The sequence below is a fragment of the Physcomitrium patens genome, chromosome 13 (genome assembly GCF_059467195.1).
Source record: "Physcomitrium patens ecotype Gransden chromosome 13, ASM5946719v1, whole genome shotgun sequence".
Lineage (NCBI taxonomy): Eukaryota > Viridiplantae > Streptophyta > Bryopsida > Funariales > Funariaceae > Physcomitrium > Physcomitrium patens.
In genome coordinates, this window is record NC_143422.1 from 3611983 (window position 1) to 3636005 (window position 24023).

General features: G+C 31.4%; 1 protein-coding gene and 2 long non-coding RNA genes across 3 annotated transcripts; 2 read left to right on the forward strand and 1 right to left on the reverse strand.

The window, feature by feature from the left end:
* The first annotated feature begins 4267 nt into the window (after window positions 1-4267).
* Window positions 4268-7631, forward strand: LOC112290196 (stearoyl-[acyl-carrier-protein] 9-desaturase 2, chloroplastic). Its single transcript, XM_024536238.3, has 4 exons — window positions 4268-4513; window positions 5627-5795; window positions 5904-6426; window positions 6548-7631. Exons 2-4 carry the CDS (start codon window positions 5644-5646, stop codon window positions 7115-7117), a joined length of 1245 nt encoding a protein of 414 aa, XP_024392006.1. The 5' UTR covers window positions 4268-4513; window positions 5627-5643; the 3' UTR covers window positions 7118-7631.
* Window positions 7632-7864: 233 nt separating this feature from the next.
* LOC149987904 (uncharacterized) lies at window positions 7865-9368 on the forward strand. Its single transcript, XR_016505977.1, has 3 exons — window positions 7865-8000; window positions 8927-9058; window positions 9230-9368. It is a non-coding gene; the product is annotated as an uncharacterized LOC149987904 (long non-coding RNA).
* On the reverse strand, window positions 7924-8939 carry LOC149987905 (uncharacterized). Its single transcript, XR_016505978.1, has 2 exons — window positions 8767-8939; window positions 7924-7993 (listed from the first exon to the last, which is right to left on the reverse strand). It is a non-coding gene; the product is annotated as an uncharacterized LOC149987905 (long non-coding RNA).
* Window positions 9369-24023: the final 14655 nt, after the last annotated feature.

Consider the following 24023-nt stretch of genomic DNA (forward strand, 5'->3'; position numbering starts at 1 on the left):
CGAGAGCAAATCAACATTCTACTCAACAACAAAACTTTTAACTATCTTTTGATTTTTAAAAATTTGAAGGCCTTGTTTATACTAACAAGGAGAGAGGTAGAAAACTTACAAATAATGAAGACTAAGTTGCAATTCTCACATAATAAGTCCAAGCAAGATTATTCACCAAAAGCTAACTTGACATTTTTACACACCATTAGAAGTACCATCTCTTGGCAAATGCACCATTTACATGAGTGTAAATTTCACTCCTCAATCCCAACTATAAGATGGCATCAATTAAGAGTTGCTTGTAATTGGTGGTGTGAAGTGATGTAAGCAATTGGCAAAAACTAAGAGGAACAACCACAATACAAGTGAAAGAAATTAAATCAAGTAATTACAATACCAAAAGTTAAGTCACAATCTGTTCATTGGATAAAAATAAAAGTAAAAAATACAAATTATATTTTTAGATAGATAATTTTTTTATCTTTCCAATGACATAAAAATCGTATAATTTTAAGTTACTATAAGTAAATTATGATAGATTAAAGAAAGAATGTAAATATTAAAAAAATTAAGTGAATAATTTTTATCTCAAGGGTAACTTGCTTAAGAAATAAAAAATTTGAGCATCACCAAGGCTCACAAGTAGTATATATTGGTTGTCTAGAGAGGCCTTGAGGCCTTAGTCTTATCTTCCTACCTATATCCAAGGTGCTACAACCAACATGGGAATTGTGCACCTTTCTTCCTTCAAGGACTATACTAACTTCTAGTCCTTCTATTTTCTATTAGTAAAGCTACATTTTTTGTATTTTTGACTACACCATGGTGTTCAAAAATACCCAATTAACCTAGAAACCTTATATAGTCTTCAAATCTTATTTCATTTCTTCATAATAGCTCTCAAGGTGGTAAAACTCAATTTTACCAAGGTCTTGAAATTTTCTCTAAAAATTTATAAAAAAATCTAAATAAATTCTAAATAAATCCTATAATATTTCTATAATATTATTATCAATATAAAGCTTTGTTTTTCTATCTTGGTGATTTTTTATAGTGATAAAATGAATTTTAATCTACTAAAAATCCTATTATCTATATAATTAATTAAAAAGATATGAAGTATTTTTTCATGCTTCTTCCAACTACTAACTAATCATTGATAGGATTTTATAAAATCCTATATTCTTTCATGTGATATAGTAATACATGTAGATAGGAAGCCAATAAAGACATTGGTCTCAATAATTAACTCTTAATACTTAACAATAAAAAAAAATACTAAACTAACTAAGATAATTGCCACTAAGACTTACTAAGACTCCATTTTTATAACTTTCTTTCTAATAAGATGTTTGCAATTTGTAAATACTTCTAAATTATAATAAATACTTGAAAAATCAAAAAGACTCTCTAATCTTAACATTTGTGTAATTAAATGACTTAAAACTATATTTTTAATTAATCCACCAATTTTGATCAATTTGTGGGACTCACAGCAAGGAGGTGAATTTTATTTTGATTTCTAATAGCCTGGGCCTTGAATATCCAACAACAATCCATCACTACCAGGCTACAAAAACAAAAGGTGGAATAATCAAAAAGAAAAAAGTAGAACGAAGGGGAATCCAATAAAACAACCTCTACATAAAAAATCACAATCCAATCATTTCTTAACTCAACCTAGGCAGATGTTTAAGTTCCTCTTTAACTAAGCGCTATTGACACTGCATTTGTCCAAACCAGCAACACTCATCACTAAACCTCCGATATAGTAGTAACCAATACCACCATGCCACCGTTTTGTGCAGACTGCAATCCCTGCATTGTTGGCAACTGCAATAGACCAGTCTGAACAAAGTCCAGGGCCATTGAAGCTTACCGCATAACTCCGTTGTTGCCTTGTATGCCAACGTCGTTGAATCTAGAATAAGATCGCCATTCCTATTGCCGCTAAACTAAACTTGTAGCATCAAGGAACAATTGAATTTCAATATTGTTTCGCGGTGCCATAATGCTACCAATAACAACAAGAGGGAGCGCAACAATTCTCTTGCCACACAATACGGAACTAAAATGAAATAAAAAGCCACCATGACTTGAGCCACCCCAACTCCTCGACCAGATCGGCACATTGTCACTACAATCCGCAAGGCCTTGCTGCAGCCGCAGCATGCACCTGTCAATTTCAACAACCATAGACTCTACCTAACGCAGAGTTGTCAAATCGCACATAATGCCAACCTTCGACAGCTCGTTCCCCGTTGATCTTCAACGGCTAGAATAAAACCGATATCAACCCAGTCCACTAAAATAAAAAAAAATAAAAATAATACAAAAGTCAACCACTGTGGCTGCATCAATGAGCTCCGCAATGCACCTTCAGCCGCCATGCCGTTGTAACGGAAGCACAGAACAGCTTCCGCTGCTCCGCTTGGGCATGCCAAGTTGTCAATAAAACACAGACAAGAGTCAAACCGGAGGAAAAAAACAAGAAAAACAACAGGGCAAAGCTGTGCAGCATTGCAGCACTCCAACCGAGCACAAAACAAAAAAGGAGAGGGAAAAATATTGCACTGCAGTACCTATATCACATGAAAGAACGGAATTTCTTTTTGGAGTGCCTCCAATTCATGAAGACGTGAAGAAACAGGAGAGTGTGGGATCCGGCGGCCGGACCCTATCGACAAGGAGGTTGCCACCATTCAGAAGCAGCCTCTTTTTTCTTTTCTTTTGTCTTACTTTCTTTCTCTTCTTCTCTTTCTTTTTCATCTTTTTTCGTTTTTTCCTTCTCCTATATTTTCTGATTTTTTCTTTTCTTCTCTATCTTCTTCTAATTTTACTTTTCTCTCTCTACTCTCTCCTACCTTTTACTTACCTTTTTTTTTTTTTTTTTTTTTTGGTTTTTTTTTTAAATTCTTTTATAATTGACTGGATCCGATTTATATTTAGCTCTTAGACCAAGTGATCTTTTAATGACAAAATCTATTATAAAAAACCTCATAAATTTCTATCAGCTAAATTAGAGAGAAGGTATGTAATTTAAAATCCTTTCTCAAGGATAATACTACAAGAGATCCATTCTTGCAACTAACATTCTATTTTATTTTTCATTTTCTATTTATCTCAAAATTACTACACTAACTCACAAAATCTATGATTTTAAGTACAATGAGTATATTATTTGTACTAAAGACTTAAGTGGGTCAATTAAGTGACTCACACTTACAAATATGGTTCAATTTCTTGATCATTATTTATGAAAAAAGAAAATATTCTTAATAAAATACTCTTAATAATTTTTTACTTGATTAGTAGATATTTTTATGAATAGGTTTTTCATTATTATATACAAAATTATCTAATTTAAACAAATATTTTGTATGCTCGCTATGCACAACATCTTTTGGTTAAGAACAAAACTTTGGACTTATAGGAGTAGAGGCCAAAGAAGCCTTGGCTAGAGCTAGAAGAGGGGTACAACAATGGAATAGAGAAAGAGAATTGAAGACTACAAAAAATAATAAAACTTTATGTCAACCTAAATAGTCTCATGCATAGGTGGTTAGAATCAATCTTGATAGTATTTGAGTGCCACTATAGCTAATTGGTTCTCTAACTCTCTAAGAAATAAAATTTATAATAATCAATATTTTTCTTCTAAAGATTAGAACAAAGGATGCTAACAAATAAAATTTCGCTTTGTTATGACACTTAAAAAATCTTCAACAATTTTTAATTATCACAATGATGTAGTATGAAGCTAAAAGACTAAGATGCTAAACAAAATAAAATCCAAAAGTCAAATTTATCTTCTATTAGAATATATATATATATATATATATATATATGTATATATATATATAAAAAGGACCACCATGATAATACAATTCATACCATTTAACTCACCATAAACTATTAAAAACCAAAGATGGATCTTGGATATTGTAGAAAACATTTGATTTGTTCGCCGAGATATTTATAACATATTCCACAACATTTTACAAGAATACAAATAGAACAACAAAAAAATGGATGAACGCTTAGTCATAAAATATCTAAGATTTTTAGTTCTAAAACTGATGCAAAAGTTTGGCGGGCCAGATTGTGAAGCTTCGCATCTCTAAAAAGTTCGAATCGATGCAAGTGTAAAAGCAGCTGAAGCGGGATCCACAACTGTGGTACCGAGATTCAATATTGAATGGACCTCTGAACATACATTCATAAAATGCTTATGTACAAAAGATGAAAGTCTCATTATCGCATCACTTTATTATTAGAAAACTTCGTCATTTTCATACTCACATTAGCGTATTGATGGGTCAGAAATTAGCTATGGCGAAGTCCCCGGTCCAGCTCTGGCGCGTGTGGCGGGCCTGGTTGTGAGGATTCGCATCCGCCACGCTCGTCGTCGCGGGCATCTTCGCCGCCGTCGAGACGAAGCTGGACTCACAGGCTCAGTGACGACGGCGACCGCGAGCGAGCGAGGTAGCGGAGCTTTGTCCTTCCGACTCGCCGGATTCAGGTTTTACATCCCGCGCCTCTGCGGCCACTGCTTCACTTGCACTGGACTGGACCCAAAGTTTTGCATCGAAGCTCATCGCTACGCATGCTCTGTAGCAACCACGGATCGCCTCGCTGATCGGGCGTCTTGTCTCGTCGCGTCGACTTTAGGGTGGTTTCTTTGCGATGGAGTTGATGTTCTAGAGCTCTTGGTAATATATTGCTGTGGGTTTCATCATGGTTGTACTTGTTCAGTCCCGTGATTCGACGTTTAGTGTCCTGCTTCTCCTGGTCGCACTGGACTAGCTCCACCAGCGTTCATGCTCTATAATTTGGCCCTGGATTCAGGTAGTTGTGTCATGAGGTCTGGTGATTGATGTAAGTCGATGCGTGGTCGGGGCGACGTAGAATGCGGTTTTGTTTTGGGAGGGTTGGATTTCGTTACAATGATCGGGGTTGGTAAGGGGAGGATGTAGTCTCTGTATTGCATTTTGTGAAGGAGTCAGAGAAGCGTGGAAGTGGTTTCCTTTGGCAATTAGCTGTGGGTAACAGTGATGGTTTCAGCTAGATGATTCTGAGAAGCAATGGATTTAAGGGAGAGTGTTCGCAGAGATTACGCCTCGACATTGAGCATTTGGCTGGAGTCACCAAATGGAAGCTGGCTAAGGTTAGGAGCATCGAATGGTGGACAAGAGTGCCATAGAGTAGATTGTAGCACCCTTTAGTTGGGAATAATATCACTGGTCGAAATACTATGAGCATTGTTGGAACACATGTTATTGAAAGCTGTTTCAAATCTCGTTCAAAGGTCGTAAATCGCATGTAGTATCCACTTTGAATCACGTTTAAGGTTTTGACAGACGTAATGTTGATTCAAACGTGTTTTGGATCACATGCAAAGCTTGTACTGAGATAAATTATCGACATGCGTCGCATTGCATCTACATCTATGAGAGATAAGCGGCCTTAACGTCTACGCGGCTAGGAGAGAAATTGCTTTGGAACCTGGTGGCAATCCAGTCCTGTTCTTAATTGTGCTTCTAACTGGCGGTACAAGATAGGTCTGTCTCGAGTCTCATCGTTTTTTATTTGTTCACTTTTACCCGCTCTGGTGACACTTTCGACGCTTGCCTAGACTTGCCTTGAGAAGCCATGGGGCTGCCCCAATTGCGAGTTGCTACAGCACCAACACCATCCTTCTGTGTAAGTCGGAGGTTTGAAGAGGGCAAGAAGTCACTAAACTTTGTCTCAAGCGAGAAGAGATGGAAGCCGCTCCAGGTCGAAATGACCACCTCCCCGCCCAGGTGACCACTGCCTCCCTTAACAGATGATCACATTCTTCGTCTCGCAGAATGATCCTCCATTGCAGAATTTAATGTGCCATTTTGACCCAGTATAGTTTCTGGCGGCAGGGAGAGGCATCCGAGTACTGGAATTTGCGATCCCCTCCGTGAGGCAACGTCACCGTATCAACACTGGAATCGACAGCCGGAGCACATCCCGGTGGAGAAACTGGAGGTCATAGCTTCTCTAAACAATTGGGCTCAAGAGAACCTTCTCCCCATGTTGAAACCCATGTTGAAGTCATGGCAACCTCAGGATTTTCTCCCCGACTCTTCATCGGATAGTTTCTTCGAGGAAATTCTGGAGCTGCGGTCTCGTGCCAAAGAGCTCCCAGATGATTACTTGGTGTGCTTGGTCGGTGACATGGTTACTGAAGAAGCTCTTCCCACGTACCAGACGATGTTAAACACTTTCGAAGGCGTAAGGGATAAGACTGGGTGCAGCCCAACGCCATGGGGGGTGTGGATTCGAGCATGGACAGCAGAGGAGAATCGCCATGGAGATTTGTTAAATCGGCATCTCCACCTTTCCGGAAGAGTGGACATGCGAATGGTAGAACGAACAATCCAGTACTTGATCGGAGCAGGCATGGTATGTCTATCACCAACTCCTTGATAGAATTGAAAGGACAGAGAGTTCTGCTTCCCTCTATCCGTGCTAAGCAGATTACCAATCGTGTATTTGACGATGGTCCTTTGTTGTTAATTTCCAGGAGCCTCACATTGATCTGATTCTTTACAATGGATTCATCTACACATCATTCCAAGAACGTGCAACGTTCATATCTCACGGAAACACAGCTCGACATGCCAAATTGTTTGACGAGCACAAACTGGCCACAATCTGTGGCATCATTGCCTCGGATGAGAAGAGGCACGAGATCGCATACAGCCGCATTGTTGGCAAGCTGTTTGAACTGGATCCAAACGGTGCAATGTTACCGTTCCTGGAGATGATGAAGAAGAAGATCACCATGCCTGCGCATCTCATGCACGATGGAGAGAACGACAGCCTCTTCGATGACTATGCAGCAGTTGCCCAGCGATGTGGAGTGTACACATCGGTGGACTACGCCAGGATCATAGATCATTTAATTTCCTACTGGAATTTGGGTACCTTGACAGGACTGTCAAGTGATGCTCAGAAAGCGCAAGATTTCTTGTGTAGGCTGCCAGCTCGCATCCACAGGCTTGCGGAACGATCTCTCAATCGAGCTAGAAGCGAGATTCCACCGAGGAGGACATTCAGTTGGATCCACAACAAAGAGGTCGATTTACTATGAGCTGACCAATGTTGAGGTCCCCACATTGTTCTGAATTGTCGCCAGTCTGATTCCCCAACATCTTGACTTGCATCAGCCATCTGCTTTCTCCAAGTGGTATCGGAACTAATTTGACGCAGCAATAAATTATCAACAAGTATGCTCGAAATACTTTCATGTAAAGCTCTGTGTATATGTAATCTACCGCTGGATTCATATGCAGAACTTTGTTAGCATCGTAGTGAATGCTAACTTTGGGAGTTGCTTCATGTCAACATCTTATTAACCCCTCTAACCGCGTCATCCAGTGAAATGAGTGAGCTCAGATTATCCATCTGCTCTACACTGATCCCCACCATCACACGAACCAAGTTATATGCAGTATTATTTAGGGATAGGTTTTTCTCCCAATCGTATTCAGCGTTTTCGGGAAAGTTCCAAAGTGACATTGGCTGCACCTTTGAGATGGCCAACGCATGTGGTGTTGCAATATTTTGATCCATCAACGACGAGCTTTTTGACATTCATATTGAAATCTTACTCTGATAGTTGGTATGAGTCGTGGATTGTGCTCATGCCCTTTCTGGAGCGTGTGCCAGGCGCAATCAAAACTCTTCTCTTATGGTTCAATATATCCAAGAGGATTGCAACAACTGTGTGTGATATCACAACAAATCTGTACTCACACGGCAAACTTCATAGCAACGGCCAATGTTCAGTTCTGTATGTCTGGCTTGTTTCGGGGAGAAGCTTCAGACATACTCTGAGCAGAAATTGAATTATGCAATGGGTGGTAAAGCGAATAAATATACCTGTTCTTTTGCGAACGTGAATAGATCCACCGAAGCCTGCAAAAGTGGAAGCCTTGGGCCCTTCTTCAATGAGCTTTGCAAGCCTCTGTAATGTATGTGGTAAACCAAGTATATATTACCATTTGAGTTTTTTGCTTTGAGAGTATTATGTTAAAGTGATGGGTTCTAAATAGTTATCAAGAAGGTGGAAATTGATTGTTGTACCAATTTTTACTTTATTTTATTTAATTTTATTACAACAATAATACTGGAATAAAAAAAAATGCCATCTGTCTCTCGGAAAATGGACTACATACAATATGGATGAAACCCATGGGATATGGCCCTTGGTATCAAACTTAGATTTTGAATCTTTCTCTACTTTTCTCACTTATTGAGTCACTCGACTTATACAACAATTTTTTTTAACAATTTAGAATAAATTTGCAAATAAATAGATATATGCATTAACAACAAACGTAGCACATTCTGTTCGACATTCAAACCTAAGTAGCATTCTAACTCACACTGATATTTGATTTGGTGCACCTAACATTAAAACCCAATGAGGCACACACCTCAATATATTAGATGCTGATGTGACGTGTATTCATTTCAAGATTTAGGAATCAAAATCTATGATTTAAGGTAAAGATATAGAATTTGAGAAAATATGATTTATGATTTAGATTAAAGAATATAACATACAAACACATAACTACCACACCAAGGTAAAAACCATAGGATTATAATTGTAGGGTGTAGTGTGAAGGACATAAAATATATGGTTCAGATCTTTGGCTTCAGGTTTTAGGGTGCATATTTGAAGGCATAAAATTTTCAGTTGGGTCTGGTTTACGGCAACAGGTGGAAACATACTTCGGGGACTCTTGTGTCTTGATGGTGTCTCAGATCACTTGCCAACTGCTCCAGATCCCATTGCTACCGGCAATTTTCAGGATGATTCGCATTCCGTCGGAGAAAAATCTTCTTCAACTGACACGATAAAAGTCGTTCTGCCTTGGTGTGGTGCCTACAGGCGTCATGAATGGCCATCTGGTGCCCATAATATCTCCATGGGAGCTTGTGGCAGTGCAATGATAGGTTCTCAGGCTGTCTGTCGGGTAAACTCAGATCAAAGCTTTGCAGAAAGCGGTTGGCGAAAATCATGGTATGTATATATATATATATATATATATATGTATATATATTTATTACTGAAACGGTTTTGTGAACGTCTTTGAGGATTTTGAGTATGCAAGGAGCTCTTCGAAGGAAAAGTTTCTGAATTCATTTCCTGCCTTTTTGTTTTTGTTTTTTCTCCTACTTGCGTTGTGTGCAGGAACCCCGGAAAGATGTCCAGGTGCGGCAGCTGCACAGGTTCGTAACTAGGGCGACACCGCGATCGAAGTGCACATGCTTGCGGGGCTTTCTAAGATGACTAACCAGAAGGTAACGATGAATGGTGCATGAAAAAGATGTAAAATAATATCTTGTACAAATAGTAAATTGGAGGTCTTTTTGGATGTTATGTAGGGTTTTTTGTTACTAAACAATTTTTTTGATTTTGGCCAATGAGAAGACTTCTTTATGTCTTTGTCTTATTACTAAGCTTCTTTAGTTATATATATATATATATATATATATACATGGAGGCTTTTGTAGGTGAGAATAATGATAAAATGGAAAGATTCAATTAAAAAGATATTAATGAATAAACATAAAAAATAAAATGTATATATATATATATATATATATATATATATATACACACACACAAAAAATTGTAGTAATATAAAGAAGTTTGAAATGAGTAAATAATAATTTTTATAAATATTTATAAAGTGTATTATAATTTAAAAACATGCATTAAGATATAGTTGCATATAATTGATAATAGTTAAATTATGAGGTTTAAAAGTTTTTTCTTGTATTTAGAAATAGTTAAATTTAAGATTTTTTAGTGTTTATTGCAAATACAGCTTTTGTTAAAATTTGATATTTTTGTATGTACTTTCTTGTGTTATCTATGTGAGTTTTTTATAATATTGTCTTAATAAATTTAAGATTTACACAAACTTAAATTTAAAGATATTTAAAAAAAATATTAATATTTATCTAAACATTTACTTTATTAAAATAATTTCACATACTTATTTTCTGGTTTTAAAGTTCAAAATTTTGGATATATTTAGAAATATATATTATAGAATTAGTTTTATTTAATTTTTAAAAATGAATATTTATTATCAAAAAAACTCATGCACATGAATGTTTTGTAATTCAAAAAAAATAAAATTTAAAACTTTTGGTATATTTTTACTTTATTATAATGATATCTAAGTATGCTTATTTCATTGGACATTTAAAATCTTATTAAACATGTTAATAATTAGTTATATATATTTTATTAAAAATAAATATTTGAATAAAAAATACCATTAAATGTATTTTAAAGTCATTATGAATAATAAAGATGATTTAGAAGGCTTTTTCTTTTTTTCTTCTTTTCCTTTCTATTCTATATAATCTCTCTAAAATTTATGGCTATATTAAAATCCTTGTTAAGAATATTAAAATAATAATAATAATTTTTATATGGTAATTTAATTATATTAAGGTAATTAAATAATAATTAATTTAAAATATATTTAATCTAATATATTATTGAATCGTAGTAATTATATTTATAGAACATGTCTTAAATGAAAGAAAATATATAAGAACCACCAATATTTTATAAATACAAATTTTACCATTAGAATATAAGATTTTTATTTATTTATTTATTTTAATTAGTAACATTAAGTCTTTGAGATTTTATTGATAATTTCAAGGATTTTCTACTAAAAGATATATTTCTAAAAAAAGTATAAAACATAATTAGATTTTGGAATAACTACTTTTTATCTTCAATAATAGCAACTTTGTACACATTTTTTTTCATACTAAGAACCAAAAAATTAAGATAAAAATTTATAATTTCTTTAAAAATAAGAGTATCTATAATATATTTTTTATACAATATAATATTTTTACATCCACAATAAAAGAATGTAAACAAATGATTCTATAAATAAATATTATAAAGGTCTTTAAAAGCCAAGTTTTTATTATAAATAAGATAATTATTTCAGATGTAATAATGTAATTAATAATAAATTTATAGATTTTGATGATAGTTTGATTATATCTTTAGAAACTATCTATATTAAAACCTAAATTTTTATTATGTAATGTTAAAACAAAGCCACAAAAGCATCAAGCATAATATAAAAAGTCTCAAATTAATAATTTAATTTTATTTCATATTAATTTATTTTAAATAAATATTTTAATATTAAAAATTATCTAATTATTAAATAAAATATTATATTAATAGAAATTATTTTAAGATGAAGAAATTAAAAGATAAGTTTAAAGGTAACAACTATGGATTCATGGATTGTAATCTTTTTATCTACGATAGAAAAATAAATTATATATTTAGATATTATTAAGTATAATATATCATTAAAATATATATATTTTTAATATTTATAAATATATTATATTAATAAAAAATTAATAAAAAATTAACATATTTAAAACCATTTAAACAAAATTTATATTTGTAGAGATTTTTATAAGAAATAAATAATAGAGGATTAAATTTAAAGATGCTTTCTTGTTAAAGTAAGAATAAGATACTATTATCTTAAGCAAGTTGCTAATAATCAAAGGGTAGTAAAAGAGTGAAGGTAAGTTATTATTATGGTGGCTAAGGTTTTAAGTGGCAACTAAATTAATAGGGATCTAAGATTTAATCGGATGAAGCAAAGATAGATGAAGATGATTATAGATGAAGTTTAATTACAATAAATATAAACTTCTTCTATAAGTAAAGGATTGTGAGTGTAAAATTCACTCTTTAATTGAATTACAAGATGGCATCAATTAAGAGTTGCTTGTAATGGGTGGTGTGAAGTGAAAGTAGCAAGAATTAGAACAAGAGCAAAAGAAGCAAAACACAAAACAAGTAGAATAAGTGCAATCAAACAATTGTACACTACAAAACTAATCATAATCTATTCACTAAGTTTTTATCCAATAAAAAATAAAAAATAAAAATAAAAATATATTTTTATAAATATATATATATATATATATATATATATATATATATATATATATATATATATATATATTTCTTTCCAATGGTATAAGAAACATGTAAATCTGACTTACTATGAGTAAGTTATGAAGGTTTGAAAAATAATAAGTAAATAATTTTTATTTCAAGGATAACTTGCTTAAGAGATTAGGAGTTCTAGCCTCACTAAGGCTCACAAGTAGTGTATATGGGTTGCCAAGAGAGGCCACGAGGCCTAAGTCTTATCTTCCTAACTATCTTCAAAGTGCTACAAACCATATGGAACTTGTGCACCTCCCTTCTTACAAGGACTATACTAGTTGATGGTCTTCCTACTTTCTACTAGTAAAACCAATAATTTTATATTTTTGACTTCACCATGGTATTTAAAAACATCCAATTAGCCTATGAATTCAATGTGGCCTTCAAATCTTACTCCATTTCTTCATAATGGCTTCTAAAGTAATAAAACTCATTTTTACCAAAGTCTTAGAAATTATTCTAAAAATTCCTCAAAACTTTTAAATAAAATTTAAAAATTCTTATAATATTTTTATAGTATTAAAAAAAATTTGAAGCTATAATTTCTTACTTTGATAATTTTAATAGTAATAAAATAAATTTAAATCTACTATAAATCTTATTTTTTATATAAATAATTAAAAAAACATGAGGTTCTTTTTCAAGCTTCTTCTAACTATTAACTAATATTTATATTTTTTTTTATAAGTAATACATATAAAAAAAAGATCAATATAGATATTGATCTTAATAACTAATACTCACTACTCAATAATAAGTAAAAATCCTAAATCAACTAAAATAATTACCTTGAAGACTTACGAAAACTCCATTTCTTCTCTACTTATATTTATTCTCCTTCATTTAACATCTTTTAAGAACATCTTCATCTAAAAATTGTAATTTTGGCACTCTACATGCATTCTTTTATTCTAAAATGATCAGTGAATTAATTTGATGATTCACAAGGGTGACGGAAGAGAGAGGTATCTCATTCCACACTTCTTTTGTGTGCAAAATTTTTGATTTCTAGTCACTTGAGTCTTAATTATTATATTTCTTCAATAGGATATGGGCCTACACACACTTTATTGTGCCATTCAAGTAAATTGATGTTATTTTCTACTGGTTGTATTTGTGTGAAATAGTTCTTATGGTGTTTGTTGATATTAGGATTTGTAAGATCTAAACTTTTGTTTTAGCAAGAAGAGGTATTTATTTTAATCTTATAGATTTCTAATATTTTTTTGTGGATTCTTAACTCCTAAGATTGTAAATTTAAGAATGACTTTGATAATATTTTTTTATATTGTTGAAGTTATTTCACTTACCTTATATGTATCATAAAATAATTGATTTGAAAGAATAAAAGATCTTGATAATAAAGTTTATTAGAATATACATACTTTTTAGAATCTTCAAAACTTGAATTAAGAGTGTTTTGAGTGAAATAAATACTCCATTATTTAAAAAAAGGCATTCTAAGATTTTGCTAGTTTAAAATTTTTTTGGTCATTTTGAGCACATAGAAACTTTTTTTTTGATATTTTTTAATAGAACTCTTTTGAAACATGGCTTTTAAAAAACTTGAAGATTTGACAGTAATTGAAAAATTTAGAAGAGACAATTTTTACAATTAGAAGGTCAAAATTGAGCTTTTGTTGGCATCTTTGGACCTTTAGAACATTATAGATGAAAGTAAAGAGCCTCTAAGCATACATGCAAATGCTAAGGAAAAGAAAGACTTAAAAAGACGTGAAAAGAAGGCTTTTGGCATAATTGCCACCAATTTGGATGAAGCAATTTTTTTCACATTATCTCTTGCAAAGGGCTAGTGGAAGCATAAAAGATTCTTTACTACATATATGAGAGCAAGAACTTATCCAACATCATCTTCATGAGAAAAAAAATTCTTTAATTACAAGATAGTAGAAGGTGAAGACTTCATGGTTCATATCAGTAAGATAAAGGCTCTTGTAAATCAACTAGAAATTATTGAAAAGCCTTTAGAAGAGGGTGATATTGTCATGACCTTGCTTATAAGCTTTTTTTTGAGTCCTATAACTACTTCATTGTGGTATTAGAATCCATCAAATTAAAAAAACTTACAATGGACTATGTGATGGCAAGACTTGTCCATGAGGTGAATAAAAAAAGAGAAAAAGATTCTTAAATTAAAGATTCGATTTTCTTTTAAAGATAAGGCAAAGAAAATTATTCTAATCAACATGGCAATATAAGAATTTTCTTAATTTATAAAAAATCATATCATTTTTCATGAAATTGCTACAAGATAAAAAAAAAAAGATACAAAAAGTGCCAACAATATACGTGAATAATTTTGAGGAGATGATTTTATATTGATGGCAAGTAAAGGCATTTCTATAGCTGCCATATCTAAGTAGATTATTGATTTGGATGCCACTAATGAATTTATTTGATACTTAAGAAGAAATTCTAGTAACAAATATTTTTATGGGAGACAATGGTAAGATATTAACTATTGGAATGGGCTCCATTGTAGTAGAGATGGTTGTGAGAGGAAAACCTAAAAAAATTGGATTAAAGGATATCTTACATATATCCAAGATCAAGAAAAACCTCTTTTAAATGAATAAAATAGTTTTATATGGTGCAATTTGATAACAATGGATGCTTTGTAAAGACATTGAGTAGAAATGACATTTCCAAGGACTTTAGAGATGAAAACTTCTACTTTATTAAGTATAAGAAGGTGAATGGAATTGAAGTAGCCATATTTGTTGAGTTTCCACATGATTAAGATAAATTTAAAATTTGACATTAACATCTTAGTCATTTGAATGCCAAGAGCATGAAGAAACTTCAATCTATAGTAAATGACTTGAATCTTAGATGATCATATAATAATACCATGCTTCTTATTTATAAATTTTTTATCTAAAAAAAAAAAAAGTTTTCATTTTTAAGTGGAGTTATAATACATTGTTGTATAATAATTTGGCTACCATGTGAAAATAATGTGTTTATATATTTAATACACAATATACTAGACAACATGGTGAAAGCCATATTAATAGATTTTTATTAATTATAGGATGTGAATAGATTACTATCTCAAAAAGAGGTTTTTTAAAAGAGCTTCTATTAGAATTTATAGAACTTTGTTTTTTTTTGATAGTGACTTTTGAAGTTGGTTTTATTGGTAATAACTTTATATATTTAGAGTCACATTTGTTAGACATTGGTGATCCTTAAAGTTTTATTTTGGTTCTTTAATTTGGGGTTTAAGGCATATAATATGTCAATCTTATATGAAAAGGGATTGAAGAGGAGTTTTGGTAGCTAAAAAGATAGTTAGGATATCCATATGAATGAATGGAGATGGATGATATAAATCTCTATTCCTATTGGTCAAAAATCATAACCAATGGACTTCAAGGAGGCTGCCTGAGGCCATACTAGGGATTAGAGTTGGTCTTTTCAAAAGATTTGAACATCAGAAGCTAAAATCGGCAAGTTCAGATTTTTGGCTATGGTTTTGGTGCAAATTTTGAGTCATTTGGAGTTTTTATGAAAGAAATATAGGCTCTCGAAGTCAAGGTGTTGATTTTGTATCTATTGTCATTCTTTTGGATATAATGCATGCGTACAGAAAGCAATTAAGGATCAGCAATTAGAGTTGGAGAGAGCACTTTCTTAGCAAAATTTAATGCATATTGCTTGATGAATTCTAAGCTAGGATGAAGGAGATGTTAGAAGTTGAAGTCAATGCTTGGAATCTAAAGAGTAATAAGTGATCCAAATTACTAGTGGTTGTATTTTGAACTATATCATGTGCATTTTGACAAGATTTAGGCTAAAATTTTCTAATAATATATACTTTTATGTTACTAAATTTTATACATAAGTTTTGTAGCATTTAGATTTTAGATTTGTAAAATATAAAGAAAATAGTACTCGAGTGCTTGTGAATTAGGATTTTAGAGCATCTGCTAGGGATTTTAAGATGCTAGATAATTCATAGAAAATTTATAATTGAATTTTTTTGAAGTAAATTTTAAGAATAAATTCTATAATATTTGTGAATTTGAAAAAAATTGAATGTTTGGATGAAGAGATATGAATTTTTGAAATTTGGAAAGAAGAAAACTTTTGTAAGAATATTATGTTTTGAAAGGATTTTATAATAATTTGAATATTTTATAAAAAGTAAAGAGATTTTAGAAGTCAAGACTTTATATATATCTTGAAGATAGATATATAGAGCTATGGTTAAATTTTGATATAAAGATAAGCTTTTGAGAGGAGATTATGGATTTCCTTTGAAATTATTGAGAATCTAACTTACTAGCAAATGATTAGTTATGATTTGGTATAGTCAAGGATGTTAGAATTTTTTTAGATATTTTAGAAAGCCTTATATACAAACCTTCTTAAATATAAAAGATTTTATTAGTACAATATCTTTTTGATATTGTAGTATTTATGTATCTTCTATTTTAAAGATTAATTAACTTATTAGAGCTTGGCTAATAAGTTAAAAGCAAATTCTCTATAAATAAATACCTGGTGTATTCTCAAATAGAAAACCATGTAATATGACAATGCATAAGTATGCTGTTAGAGATTGTGCATTTAGATATTTGTGGATCTATGAAGATGCCATCAATTGGAGGAGTAAGATACTTTATCACATTCATTGATGATTTTTCAAGAAAGATATGGATTTTCATCTTGAAATCTAAGAATGAGTACTTTTCAAGATTTAAAGAATTTAAGGTACTAGTGAAAAAGAAATGTAAGTGAAAAATTAAGATGTTGTGTATTGATAATAGATGTCAATATTTATCAAAATATTTTGATGATTTCTTGAAAAATCTAGGTATTGTAAGATAAACTTCCATTCTTTATAGTTGACAATAGAATAGAGTTGCTAAAAGAGAAAATTAAAGCATTTTAGAAATGATAAGAAATACGTATTAAGAATATTAATCTTGAAAAAAAAAATCTTTAATACATTCATGTATTACTAAAAATAACAAAAAATTCACTCATAGATGGCATAATATTGAATTAAAATGTCTATTGCTAAAAACAAGAAGACTAGAAAGTCTTGGAACAAGACTAAGAACTAAAAAGGTATTGACAAGAATGAAGAAGACTACATTCATGTCTCTATATATATTCTCTAACTAGGAGGTATGTGACAATATTATATAGGATTTCCAACATGTGTTGACTTTGTTAGTTACATGTCTTAACTTGTAAGGCAAGTTATCTATGTATGCGCCATATAGTTAGCTTGTTTCATAAGGTATTACACGGAGTTAATTTGTTCTATAAGCTACCAACATGTGGTTAAGTTGTTGGCCAAATTTCCAACCTACAAATACGTTTAAAGACAAAACCGTATGTATGAAGCTTCTAAAAAGCTATTTTAGAAGTCTTTATGAAATTAATTTATATTTAATCACTACTACTTAATCATATAAGTAACTATTAAAATAAATACATATGTCCATGATATTACATGCCCTTCTAGGGACAAGTTCCATAAGGAGCGCTCATCATCTTTAACGGATCTTGTAATTTTTCATTTTAGTTTTGATGGATTTTATCAATGAAAGGCTTCAACCTTCTTTGTTGCATTTTCAAGATTCTTTGATAGCTCCCATGTGCATTCATTAATATCATATTGTGAGTGTAAATTCATAAAAAATTCTAAAAAAATTCTAAAAAAATCCTATAATATTTTTGTAATACTAATATCCTTATAAAATTATATTTTTTTATTTTGTTTATTTTTATAGTAATAAAATAAATTTAAATCCATTAAAAATCCTATTTTTTATATAATTAATTAAAAAGACATGAAGTTCTTTTTTATGCTTTTTTTTTAACTACTAATTAATCTTTGATAGGATTTTATAAGTAATAAATATAAATAGAGAGCCAATAGAGACATTAGTCTCAATAATTAACTCTTAATACTTAATAATAAAAAATAGTGATCTAACTAAGATAATTGCCTCCAAGACTTACTAAGACTCCATTTATATACTTTTTCTTTTAATAAGACTTTTATAACTTATAAATACTTTTAAATTATAATAAATACTTAAAAAGTCAAAAAGACTTTCTAATCTTAATGTTTGTATAATTGAATGAATTAAAACTATATTTTTGATTAATCTACCAATTAAGATGAATTTGTGGGCTCACATATTGTGAGACTTAGAAGAAAGATTCTTGATATCATGAACAAGAGGATCAGAGGACATACTTGATTGGATTTATTTGACAATGGTTAAATCAACAATCAATATTGATTTCATTGCTTGAAGATGAAAATGTTTTGGCTTGAAGAGGATTATTCTCTGTTAATCAAAAGATACATCTTCTTTTGGTATAAGATAAGAGCGTCTAGAAAGAACATCTAATAAACCTTATTATTTTTTAGGTCGATATGTGATTTTGAAATCAAATGTTGATGATGACATGCTCCAACAGTCTTGGCTATGATTCAAAATATATACAAATATGAAATACTTGAGGTTCTTGTGATCTATATATACTATAATTAGACTTAAAATACCTTCTTAATAATGATGCCATTCTTGAAATGAATCCACAATTACAAGAAGTTCTTTGTCGTAGATCTCATAATTAATTTTTGTTGCTGAAAATTTCCTCAAATGAAAAGCTACTAGATGGAATTTGTCATTTATTTCTATTTGTAACAATATTATACTCAAGGCAAAGTCTAATGCATCTATTTCCATAAAAAATACCTTTAAAAAGTCAATGTAATACAAAGTTGGTGTAAAAGTAAATTCCTTCTTCAAAGCAACAAATAATACTTCGGCTTCTTTATTCCATTCAAATTTGTCTTTACAAGTCAAACGTATAAATAAAGCTATAATTTGAAAAGAGTTTTTGATAAAGATTTGGTAATAATGAGCAAAGCTGAAAAAGCATTGCACATCTCTTAGTATTCTTGGAATCTTCCAATCTATGATAGTTTGGACTTTCTTTGGATCCATCATAAGGCCTTTATTGGAAATGATGTACATCAAAAAATCAACTTGAGTAGTGTAGAATATACACTTTTTCATCTTTGAATATAATCCTATATTTTTTAGTTTTTATAACATACAATGAATATAAAATTTATACTCTTTTATATTCTTAAAATATATTAAAATGTTGTTTAAATAATAGATGAGAAAATCAACAAAAAAATTACAAAAAATATCATTCATTATATGTTGAAAAGTAGTTGGTGCATTTGTGAATCCAAAATGCATGTTATTATATTCAAAATGTCCATACCTAGTTTACAAAGCAATCTCTCATTCAACTTTTTTTTTTGATGTAGACTAGGTTATATGTTCATTGTAGATCTATTTTTGTATAGATCTTTGCTTGATTTAGTTGTTCAAAAAATCTTGAAATCAAAAATAGAAGATACCTATTCTTGATGGTGATCTTATTAAGTCCTCAATAATCTACACACATCTACAGAGATCTACTTTTTTTCTTCACAAATAAGATAGGAGCCCTAGTTGGAGATTTAAAATAGCATATAAAGTTCTTAGCCAAGTTCTTATCAATATTCTTTTTATATAGCTAATTTATTTTATAATAGGCTATAGATTGGTTTGAATGGTGGTTGAATTTTTTCTTGAAGATTGATAGAATAATCAAAAGTACAATGTCTTGGAAAAATATTTTCATTTTTCTTTTCAAAAACATCCTAGAAATCTTAATACTGGCTAAGAATATCACTTAATATCTTCTTACCATCAGCAATGGATGTGGCATATATAGCAAATGATAGTCCTTCATTTTTGGCATGCATGAAACCTCTTGCACCTACCAATAATAGTTTAGATATACTAAACTTATGAATTTCTACTTGTCTATGAAGACCTTGGGCTAAACTATGAAAATAATCAAAATTACTAGAAATCTAATCTATCTAAAGGTTATATCTTTTTAGCTACAATAATTTCAAAATAATTGAATTAAAAGAGATTTAATCACATTAAATATTATTAAAATATTGTAACTACTAGTTGCTACTTCTATAAGAATAGTTTCATGTATCAAATCATGAAAAGATAATGAATGTCTATCTATTACTTTTACATGAACAAATTTGATTTTCTTAACTAAAAATAGATCTTATTTTTTGACAAAGTCTTCATCTATAAAATAGACTGAGGTTCTTAAATCCAACAAGGCTAAGACTTTGTGATTTTTTATTCCTAAATAGACTTCTATTGTGAAACAAAGTGAGGGATCTAAAGAGAAAATAAGACCTTTGTTAGATATTGCAAATGATTCTAGTCGCTTAATTCTTGTTGTAACTAAAGCAACTCATTTTTTCATACATTATTTTTTTTGGCAATCATGCTTTTCATTTTGTAATTGCATTGTTTCTTTAGATAATGTTGAGAAGTATGTTTAGCTTCTCCATAATATAAGCATAAGCCCTCTTGACATTATTGATTCTTTTTCTACTTGGTGAGGGATTTAAAATATACCATATTAATTTGTATTGGTTTTTGCCTTGATGAATAAGTTTCTAAAAATTTAGGAGCTACCATCATTATTTTATTTATTGCTCTTCAATCAAATCTTTATTCTTAACATCTTTTAAATAATCAATTGTTATATGCAATGGCTTAAACAATGAATTATTCTAAAGATTCTACTTTTAGGATTGTCAATAAGAAGTCTTTGACACTATCCTTCAATTCACATGAAAATTATTTGATAAGGACTTTTTCATTCCAATCCATGTTGCAAACAAGATTTTAGAATTTAGCAGCACATATGGTGGCTGACTGTGATCCTTGCCATAAAAATAAGAGCTTGGTCTTTGCTATTCTTACTTAATCACTTTTTCTAAATTTAGCCATTAATACTTCTAAAAATGAATTCAAATCATAAAAGAGTTACAAATATTTTTCTATTAAAGATACAAACTAAGAGAAAGTACTTCCTGATAGAAGTGCGCCTCTGAATTGGACTTGAATAAATCCATCAGAGTATTAAAAAAGATGCAACCTTAGATAGAGCTTAATTTGTTACAAAAATCCTTGAAATTTTAATCTTGTTCCATCAAAATTCTTAAGCATATTAATCCTTGTCTCCATTATACTTGTAGAAGCAAAATCCCTTAGATTTGGTTATGAGGTCAATCTACTTATTTCTTTCAACCACACAATTTCTTGCTATAGACTTTGACCTTCTTCTATAGGCATAGGCATAGGCATAGGCATAGTACTTCTATGATTGTCACGGCCATAATCATGTAAGCTAATAATTACATATAAAAATAGGTAGAAGTAAGTAAAAGTAGATAAAAGTAAGTTAATTCTATAATATTTAATATAGAAGCTTCCTAGAAACTTTCTAGACGCTGCTTTGACTTCATAGGTGTCTTTAATTGACTTTTTGGATTAGAAACGTGGTCAACAAGTTAGCCATGTGCCACACATGTTGTTAGCTTGAAGATCAAGGTAACTATGTGGCCCACACGTAGAAAAACTTGCCTTGTAAGTCAAGGCATGTGTCCTACAAAGTCAACACATATTGGAGGTCCTATAGAACGTCGCCATGTAGCCTCTAGTTAGATAGTATATATAGAGACAAGAGTGAAGGCTTCTTCACTATTGTCAACTCTTTTCTTGCTCCTAGTCCAGGTTCAAGAGTCTTTAGTTTCTTGTCTTGTGGCAATAGCCATTTCAGTTTCCTTTTAATATACATACTTGTTCATATTTTGACTTATTATATCGAGATAGCCTTTTTGTGTATATTTTCACTCATCGAGTCTTTGTCGTTGACAGATTGACAAGAGTACACTTACAATATCAGAGCTTTGTTTTTCTTGAGTAAGAGTGGATTACCCCTTTTTCTTGACAAGACATAAGCGTATTAGAAGTTTGCGGATTACCCACTTCTAAACTGATATTGTTCTTAGTATCTTCTTTGTTATCAAGTCTTTTTTTTTCTTTTGTCTTGAGCAGTATCAAACAAATTTTTCTTCTTAGTGTCATTATAGTAGAGCTTGTTGAAATGAAGAGTGCAATGGCACAAATGCAAGAGCAAATGAGGGAGTTAATGCTTGCGATGCATCAACTCAATTCACCAACATAAGAAAGAACAAGAATAGCAGAAAGTGGGGATATAGAGATGATTGGAGCTGCTTCAACATCTACAACAAATCATGTTCCTTCTCCAATTGTACAACACCCTGTAAGCACTAGAGAACCAAGAATTGCCTTACCCGAGAAATTTGATGGTACGAGATCAAAGTTTCGAGGGTTCATCAATCAAGTACAATTGGCAATTGAACTTCAACCGCAAAGCTATCCAACTCCAGGATCACAAGTCAGGTTTATTGGCACTCTACTTTCTGGTTCTGCATTATCATGGTTTTCGTCTTTTCTTGAACAACAAAATCCAGTATTGGACAATTTAGAAGCTTTTTTGGCGGAGTTTCGATCTATGTATGATGAACACGATGCAACTCGTGTTGCAACAAATAAGATCCGAATTCTGCGACAAAGAAATCGCTCTGTAACAGTGTATACTTCACAATTTCGACAACTTGCAATTGACATCAAGTGGGATGATGCTGCACTTATCAGTCAATTTCTTTATGGATTGCAATACGAAGTAAAGAAATTGATGCTCAACTTACCTGATCCTCAAACTTTGAATCAAGCAATCGATTTTGTGGTAAAATGTGATAATCGACTTTTCGAATTTCGATCCGAAAATCATTCACAGGAACCTCAACGTTATTACTCAATGGCAACATCAACATCTTTGCCAAACGTACATTCGAAAGTAGAAGACATGCAAATTGACGCGGTACGTTTTAAACCTCTAACTGAGCAAGAAAAGATTCGTCGTCGTCAAGAAGGATTATGTTTATATTGCGGAGAACCTAAGTATACTGCTCAACATTGTCCAAAAAAATGACGCAACTATAAAATGAGGGGTACGACGGTCAAAGAAGACAACATGTCGAAAAACGGATTCGTCCAGCTACAATAGGGACCGTGCAGTTGGAACCTTGTACAATTCCTAATGAAGGTCCTATCCTCTCCTCAGAACCCTCTCCTTGTTTTATAATAGACTTATATTTAGGACCTAAGAATTACAAAGCCTCTGTTTTATTAGATTCGGGAGCCTCAGCATGTTTTTTAGATGAACAATTTGTTAAAAGTTGTAAAATACCTTTTGTACAGAAACCTAAACCAGTACATGTAGAAGTCATAGATGGTCGTCCCTTGTCTTCTGGAGATGTCACTCATGAAACTCATCCTATAAAAGTAATAATAGACGGTCATGATAGCTACATAGCTTTTAACATAATTAAATCCCCGTCCAATCCAGTTATTTTAGGTTTATCCTAGCTAAAAAAATATAACCCTCGAATAGATTGGAATTCGCGTAAACTTGATTTTTCCTAGAGCGTTATTAATAGTTCTACCAACCAAGTAAAAAATTATAAGTCTAGTATAGTAAAACCCGTACTGATAGGTGCAAAAGCATTTATACACGCAGCAAAAGAAGGATCAACTTTTGCTATTTATACTGCACCTATTTTTGAAAACGTAAAGACTTCAAGTGGCATTCCAAGTCAATATCAGGAGTATCAAGACGTTTTTGAGAAAAAGAATGCAGATATTCTTTTTGAGCATCGCCCATATGATTGTTCAATCGAACTCAAGGAAGGAACTCAGCCACCATTTAGACCAATTTATAGTTTATCGCAAGATGAGTTGGCTGAACTCAAGACATATATTGACGAGAATTTAGCGAAGAATTTCATACGCCATTCAAAATCTCCAGCAGGAGCTCCAATTCTATTCGTAAAGAAAAAAGATGGATCTTTATGAATGTGTGTTGATTATCGAGGACTCAATAAGATCACAATCAAGAACAGGTATCCATTACCTTTGATATCAGGACTCTTTGA